Source organism: Littorina saxatilis, linkage group LG1 (genome assembly GCF_037325665.1).
Source record: "Littorina saxatilis isolate snail1 linkage group LG1, US_GU_Lsax_2.0, whole genome shotgun sequence".
Taxonomy (NCBI): Eukaryota; Metazoa; Mollusca; class Gastropoda; order Littorinimorpha; family Littorinidae; genus Littorina; species Littorina saxatilis.
Window position 1 is genome coordinate 63,469,976 of NC_090245.1, and position 8,450 is coordinate 63,478,425.

The 8,450-nt window shown below is 42.1% G+C and overlaps 1 protein-coding gene across 1 annotated transcript in view; it reads right to left on the bottom strand.

Moving 5' to 3' along the window:
• Positions 1–1,463: 1,463 nt before the first annotated feature.
• The window catches only part of LOC138976213 (uncharacterized), a 15,627-nt gene continuing 8,640 nt past the window's right edge, over positions 1,464–8,450 (bottom strand). The window contains exons 5-9 of the mRNA XM_070349051.1: positions 7,119–7,221; positions 5,845–6,014; positions 3,357–3,563; positions 2,880–3,017; positions 1,464–2,329 (exon numbers count right to left, since the gene is read on the bottom strand). Of these exons, the coding sequence (XP_070205152.1) occupies positions 2,158–2,329; positions 2,880–3,017; positions 3,357–3,563; positions 5,845–6,014; positions 7,119–7,221 (790 nt within the window). The 3' untranslated portion in view covers positions 1,464–2,157. The remainder of the gene's footprint in view (positions 2,330–2,879; positions 3,018–3,356; positions 3,564–5,844; positions 6,015–7,118; positions 7,222–8,450) is intronic.

Sequence of the window (8,450 nt, forward strand, 5' to 3'; positions counted from 1 at the left end):
TCCTTCTCAGCGCAAGTACTACCCCGCTCTTCTTGTCAATTTCACTGCCTTTGCCGTGAGCGGTGGACTGACGATGCTACGAGTATACGGTCTTGCTGCGTTGCATTGCGTTCAGTTTCATTCTGTGAGTTCGACAGCTACTTGACTAAATGTTGTATTTTCGCCTTACGCGACTTGTTTTAATTCAGTACAAGCAGAGACATACATCTATCTATGTCTCTGTTACAAGTCGAGCAATTCCGCTCCGTCAGTCCTCGGCTAGGCCTCGCAGTTTTCTAGGTCCCTCGTGAAGTCTTTTGCAACACATATTTCGTGCACTTGTAAATAACGGGTAGCCTACAGTCATAAAAAAATCCTAGTCTGCACTGATGCCGCTCATAAAGCAGGCGTGTTTTGTTTTGTTTTGTTTTGAACATAGACTGGTGTGTGTGTGTGTGTGTGTGTGTGTGTGTGTGTGTCACTGTACGTGTGTGTCACTGTGTGTTTGTGTGTGTGTGTAAAGCGATTCCGATAAAACTACTGTCTTTGATGACGTCATATCTGGGTTTTAGTGAAAAATGAGGCGGCACTGTCACGCCCTAATTGTTTGATAAAATTGATTGAAATTTGATCAAGCAATCTTCGATGGGATTGCATTACAGCATGACAGCTTAATAACTAATTCCAATTAGAATTTAAGTAATCGATCGAAAAAGGATTTCATCTTATTCTTTATCATTTTGTGATTCCAAAAACATATTGATATGTTATGTTTATATTAAAAACAAGATCAGAAAGTTAAAAAGAATAGAGAAAAGCACACTTTGCTGTAAAGCGCCACACGCTTCTGCGCTATACTGGCTTCAGTGTCACTTTTTGTGAGTGAACGTGTCACCGCGGCCGCGGGGTATGAAATCGACAACGCTGTTGAGCATTATCTTAGTGAAAAATGCGGTGCGTTCAATTTCAGTCACTGAGAGTTCGACTGATTAACAGTAAATGTAGTAATTTCGCTTCACGCGACTTGTTTCTCCTTGCTCAGTCTTTTGTATTGCATGTGTATATAAGAGGAAGGATGCTCTTTGGACGTAATCCGACCTGTAGCCTTGCTCCCCCCCCCCCCCCCCCACGAACACATCAAATGTTGTTTTTGAATAACAGATGGTAGTGTTTTGAATAAAGTGCAGTTACTGATTTCAAATTCAGGGTGTTCCTTGCGAAGTGGTACTCTTGACATGCTGTTCATTGAGAGCAAATCATGAATGGTGATAATGATCATGAATGGTGTTAATGCAGTCTAGGCCGACTAATGATAGCTTTTTTCTTCTAAAGAATTCCACAGCCTTTAACTTGAACTGGCTGAGGAAAGTGTCAGACAAAGTACTTTGTCTTCACACACACACACACACACACACACACACACACACACACACACACACACACACACACACACACACACACATGCGAAGACAGAAACAATAACAGATGATTTATCATATGTAATGGAAACAAAACAGGCTGAAGTCTGCAACCTGACATGCTCTTGACAGGTACAGGAACGTCATCAAGTAAGCGGCAAGCTTATTATGTTTTAGAACAAAACACTGAGAAATAATGACTGCAAATCACACCAAATCACAAAATAAGATAAAGTCATAATGGTCAACAATGTCGACAACAACAAAAAGAACGAATTATCAAGGACTATACTGTCTGTGTTTTCGGCATCCAAGCATATCGAGTCACCGTTTTCGATAAAACTGCAATGGCTTGAGTGCACCAATTGTTCGTGCATTTTTTTAAATTTTTTTTAAAGTACATGGTTCATCTAATTGCAGCCAAAAAACACAAATAATCCTGAAATGATTACCGAAAATAACCTTTGCGATCAAACCCGATTATGAAACTCTACATGTGACACCAAGATTCATGAAAACTACAAATAAATGAACAAATGAATACTATTTCACCGAAGCTTTAACAACTCTTAGCGGCTGCATATGTCCACTGTGGACTGACGTACACATAACCATGAGATTTACAGAACCAAGCACGTGCACACAACCAAACGCAAGCGAACTCGAAAGAGCTGAAAGACAGGCTCCTGCCGGAGAAGCTTGTAGAAAGTCCTAGCCAGTGAGGCAATGGATACGACGTGGTCAGCGTTCACCTGCCAGGTTAACACTGGTATCGATTGCATGTACAGCCCTGGGGCAGGTGCAGTTTGACGGCCTTGATGCGGCGGTCACGTTGCCAGTGCGGGCAGTAGACCATCACGCTGACCCAGTTGTAGCGGTCCACACAGGCGTTGACGCCCTGACCCACTCCACACAGGTTGCATTCACGACGTCTGCACAAAGACGATTAGTACACTTATTAAAATGGACCCCAAAACGACCATGCATAGTAGCAATGTTCTGCATCACTTGAATCGTTAAAGGTTTCAGATCCCCAGACAAGCAGAAAGCTTTGAGTGGTATCTCGCTGCTGGAGAGCACCATGTCATCTGCTTGCACGACGTTCTATCGGGAAGATTTGAACTTGGGCAAAGCTATCACTAAATTCATGAGAATGCTTTGCAACTGTGAAGACTTTATCCGCATTGCTTCATGTTTAGTATGATTACCCAGGGGTAGGGTTTATGTTCATGGGTAATGCTTGAAATCGTGCCCTGCGGCTTTACATCAAGTTAGCCCCACCAGTGACACAGGAGGGAAAGGTTTATGCTCACGCTCCTCCCCCTTGCCTCTCCACCCACTCCCCACCCCCTGTATGGCATACCAGCCTTCTTTGATCCCTTATCCTGATATACTGCACGGATTCAACCACTTCAGCGTTACTTGTACTTGACACGCTCACTGATTTATTAAGCAGAAAACTTGGTAAGTGGAGACACTCACTTGCACTTGGTGTAGACAATGGCCTGGTAGTCAGCGTTGACGACAGAGCAGCGGTTATTGTCGATCGTCAGAGCCCGCAGGGTCAAGGTCTGTGCCGGGCATACCACGTCCATCGGCTGAAGGGACTGTCCTAGGGTGCTACAGTGCACAAACACAAGTTAATCTTTCCCGTTGAGCGGAGGCATGATCACAAACCATACATTTTAAGAAATATTCGAGAATAGAGGCAAAGACAACTTGTTCCCCGTGGCCGTGACTCCTAAAATAGGTTATAATAAAACAAAAGGCATCAAACTGATAAGAAAACAAACTGACTTTTAGTTAGATTATGAGGGCCGGCGGGTAACGGACAGCCAAGATCAGGGCGGAAAGTCACACTGACTCTCTCTCTCTTTGGTTTTGAAAGAGAAGAGAGCACCATAAACTACCGAAGCTTTCAGAAGGCCCGTACTAACCCGGATCCCTCCGTACGCTTACTTTTGGTCAAAGTTGGCGGGGAAATGCTTGACGTTGGCGAGTGGCTTGATCTGGTCCCCGGCGTTCTGGAAGCCCACGGAGCGGAAAGACAGAGATCCGCTGTCAAAGCCGGAGAAGGGGGATGTGTTTTTGGCCTGAGGCAGGCGCTCGTAGCCAACCATAGGCGCGATGTGTGGCTTGGTACGCAACTCGGACATTATGGCGTCCCTTGTGAGACAAAAGTGACCAGATGAAATAAACAACAAGTCGCGTAAGGCGAAATTTAGTCAAGCTGTCGAACTCACAGAATAAAACTGAACGCACTGCATTTTTTCACCAAGACCGCATACTCGTAGTTTCGTCAGTCCACCGCTCGTGGCAAAGGCAGTGAAATCGACAAGCCAGAATAGTGCGGTAATGGTCGCGCTGAGCGGGATAGCACGCTTTTCTGTACCTCTCTTCGTTTTAACTTTCTGAGCGTGTTTTTAATCCAAACATATCATATCTATATGTTTTTGGAATCAGGAACCCACAAGGAATAAGATGAAATTGTTTTTAAATCGATTTCGGACATTTTATTTTTATCATAATTTTTATATTTTTAATTTTCAGAGCTTGTTTTTAATCCGAATATAACATATTTATATGTTTTTGGAATTAGAAAATGATGAAAAATAAGATGAACGTAATTTTGGATCGTTTTGTAAAAAAATAATTTTAATTACAATTTTCAGATTTTTAATGACCAAAGTCATTAATTAATTTTTAAGCCTCCAAGCTGAAATGCAATACCAAAGTCCGGCCTTCGTCGAAGATTGCTTGGCCAAAATTTCAATCAATTTGATTGAAAAATCAGAGTGTGACAGTGCCGCCTCAACTTTTACAAAAAGCCGGATATGACGTCATCAAAGGTATTTATCCAAAAAATGGAAAAAACGTCTGGGGATATCATACCCAGAAACTCTCATGTCAAATTTCATAAAGATCGGTCCAGTAGTTTACTGTGAATCGCTCTACACACACACAGAGACACACACACACACATACACCACGACCCTCGTCTCGATTCCCCCTCTATGTTAAAACATTTAGTCAAAACTTGACTAAATGTAAAAAGGACAGACTGAATCGCTCAGAACAAACGGAATGAATGCGATTCAATTATACATTTTCTCTTGATAAAAATAGACATAATGCAACAAGTAGGTTATTGAAGGATATGTTGGGGTGGAGTGTTTGAGCATGATGTGGCCAATCACACAGACCTGTAGCCAACCATGGACACGGTGTGTCATTGCTTACCAGCTATGTTTTGCTTACAACACTGTTGTCGTGCAATTAGCAAAGGTGAACCAGTCACGTTTGAAAAGCGTGGAGACTTTCAGGCGAGTTCGATATTTTATTTGTGACCTTCAAAAACTTCCAAATAATATCAAAATTAATATGTCCGTGCATGTGTAGATGCGTGCGCATGTGCATGCATGTGTGCCAGGTGGACAGTCAGCCAACTAGCACAGACCTGATGATTACCGAGAATGTCCACTCGTGCGTCAAAAACGGCTTGCGGTGGCTTACTAGCGCCCAGCATCAAAACTGAAGTTGAGCTTACCTGACATTAACATGTATCGGTGTGCAGTACGGATCGATGATCTCCGCAATCATAATTGCCACTGTTAAGTTTCAGTTTTGTTTCATTCTTCTGGCTGCAACCTAGTGTTAACGTGACATCAGCGAGTTATCTATGATTTACCCTTTTATCCTACATACGTGAGAGAGACACCCGTGAGATAATAATCGTTCAAATCACACGTGTGTATATCATGTAAATGAGGTCATGTCAAGCAAGTCTGGCAGGGACCTGTTTTTCCACTGCTTATGATGCCAAAATCACCGAGACAAAAGTCATTATAGAAACACAAATTGCGCTCGCTAATTACCCTCGATGAATCTTTAGAACTAACACGTCACGCCACACTTTCAGAGTGACGTTTCTTTGCTTTGACGTAATAGATTGCACGAGGCTTTAGAAGAGATCGAGGTTCCAAAACAAGTGTCTTCAGTTTAGCTGCCTCGACTGCAGGACATTTTCAGTAAAATACACGTAAGTACAGTATGTAGGATAAACAGAATACTACATGGCTTGCTGTGTCGTACCAGATTTACACTCGTTGCTTTTTCAAATAGTGAACAGCTCGCTTTCGCTCGCAGTTCAATATTTAAAAAAACAACTCGTGTAAATCTGGTACGACACAGCAAGCCATGTAGTATTCTCTATTTATCTATGATTTGCCCTTTTGGCTTCTAGCTATTATTTGGTTTCATATTAATGATGTAAGTTTGGTTTAAACAAGATTTTATTCAATTTGAACAAGGTACAACAATAAAAGGAAAATCAATTGGCAAAATGCTAAATACTACGTGCCCCATTGATGAAGGTTTAACTAACATGCAACGACGTCGGTGATTTTTAAGCTTCAAAAATTTGCAGCCTGAAAGATTGAGAACTCACATGGGATAGTCAGTGATGGTGTCCGACAGCTCGTAGCTGGCCGCCAAGTCTGTGTACTTGAAGCACTGGCGCCCGGCTCCCAGGTCACCACGGGGCTGGAAGAAGGAGCCGCCACCCCGGGGAGAACTCTGGCTCACATCCAGCGAGTTCCTGGGAGCTGACTGGCCACCCTGCGCATATCACAGATAATAATAATAAATAATAATACGAATATTTATAACGCGCACATATCTCACCAACAGGCGACAGCAAGTAAGCCTTTCATTGTCATTTCTTAAGCACAGATGACCAAGAAGTGATGACTGACAGGTCGCTTGTCTCCAGAAATCTATTACGACTCTTTTTCCTGCGCGGTAGTCACATAAGTGGTCTTCATTGACCATCATTTCTTGAAACATGTGTCATGCAATGAGCACCTTTATGTCTGGCGAAGCTGGGAGTAAAATACTTCCATTTAAAGTTACTGTGCTTGTCACTTTCAGTTGCACGGAGCCCTCGGGCTTTTAGTCATGCCTCACGAATCTTTTTATTTGAAATTATACCAAGTTTCATTGACCTTCTTGCAAGGAGTCAAAACTGCAATATTTTACGAATTTATTTTCATCATTGTCCGGGCAGGACAGCGTCAGGCCCCGCACGTGAACAATTATGTCAAACTCCTGAAGCTGTAGTCTATTAGTCTCGAAGAAAGAGAGATTTTTTTTCTATCTGGGTTAGTTTACGTCAAGACGTTGGGTTTGATAACGTAAGAACATTTTAAAACATGGTATTTGTGTCTATTTTTGGCATACCGCACACAGCCCGGCTTTGGCAACAGAACGTGATCACGGGAAATGTTAATTACATTTTGGCGGGAGATGCGAACTGACAAACCGCATAAAGTTTCGTTTGGCTGGCAACACTAAAGGATTGTGTTGTCATCTGTGGGATAGTAGTGTTACTGTTGTGACTGTTTATATCCTTATATGCGAAAAAAAGACAAGGCGTTGCATCAACAGTGCTCTGAGTGGAGCAGCATCTTTAATAAAATTGAAAGGGTATGAAAGTGACCATGTCCTAAATAGATGAAAGGGGAAAGTGGCCATATATGCTAAATAGATAAAAACAATGACAGAGTGGTTGCGATTTACTACTTTATAACTCTTCAAGTTTGAGAAGTTTCCATCCAAGCTTGAAGTTAAACTAACTCATTTTTGTAAACGTAAAAACAGGAAGAAGACGACGAAGGCCATTTACGGTAGTGTATTATACGTACATTATTTGCAAGGTCTTACCGAGGTGAATGCAGAGTTAGGTGCAGACTGCGAGGCAAGGCGGGGCCGGGCGGGTGAGTACAGTTGGTTGTCACTGCTTGACGGAGGGTACACCTGGTTATTCCTGTTACACAAACATGGCAGTCACAATAGCCAGTCAGTTGCAAAACCTCCTTGATAGAGGTCTATAGTAGACATCATTGAGAGTGCGGTTACTATAGGTAGGTCACAGCATTTTGCAGACTATTTCGTCATATATATGACCTAAAGGCTAAAGACTCAGTGGTAACTCTTTCTCCAGCAGGGCGAGTAGGTCCTCACCATAAAAACAAGAAGGGCAAAGCCCATACGACTCACATGCTTGACCTCGACCTTTAGGGTAACTAAACCTAGCAATGACATCATACACTAAGAACTGCTTTACACATTTTTCCTACCAAAATATGCAACACAAAGCTGTTAATTCAAGACATAGGAAGTACAATGGTGCTTATTGGCTCTTTCTACCATGAGATATGGTCACTTTTAGTGGTTCACTACCTTATTTTGGTCACATTTCATAAGGGTCAAAGTGACCTTGACCTTGATCATATGTGACCAAATGTGTCTCATGATGAAAGCATAACATGTGCCCCACATAATTTTTAAGTTTGAAACAGTTATCTTCCATAGTTCAGGGTCAAGGTCACTTCAAAATATGTATACAATCCAACTTTGAAGAGCTCCTGTGACCTTGACCTTAAAGCAAGGTAAACCAAATTGGTATCAAAAGATGGGGCTTACTTTGCCCTATATATCATATGTAGGTGAGGTATTCAATCTCAAAAACTTCAGAGAAAATGGGAAAAATGTGAAAAATAGCTGTTTTTTATGCAACATTTATGGCCCCTGCGACCTTGACCTTGAAGCAAGGTCAAGATGCTATGTATGTTTTTTGGGGCCTTGTCATCATACACCATCTTGCCAAATTTGGTACTGATAGACTGAATAATGTCCAAGAAATATCCAACGTTAAAGTTTTCCGGACGTCCGGACGTCCGGACGGACGGACGGACGGACGACTCGGGTGAGTACATAGACTCACTTTTGCTTCGCATGTGAGTCAAAAAGCGTGGTGAATGATAACGTTGTACACAGGGGTTTTAAAGGGAATCATTAACAGCTATTGTGTTTTCAGCGTAGCAATAGGGTCCAATATTTAGACGAGACAAGTATAATGCCGACGAGTCGAAGACGAGTCGCATTATACTTGTTCGAGTCTAAATATCGGACCCTATTGCTACGCTGAAAATACAATAGCGATTATATAGCTGTTCTGACCTTGATTTGTTGTTCCAAACTTACAAAATGACA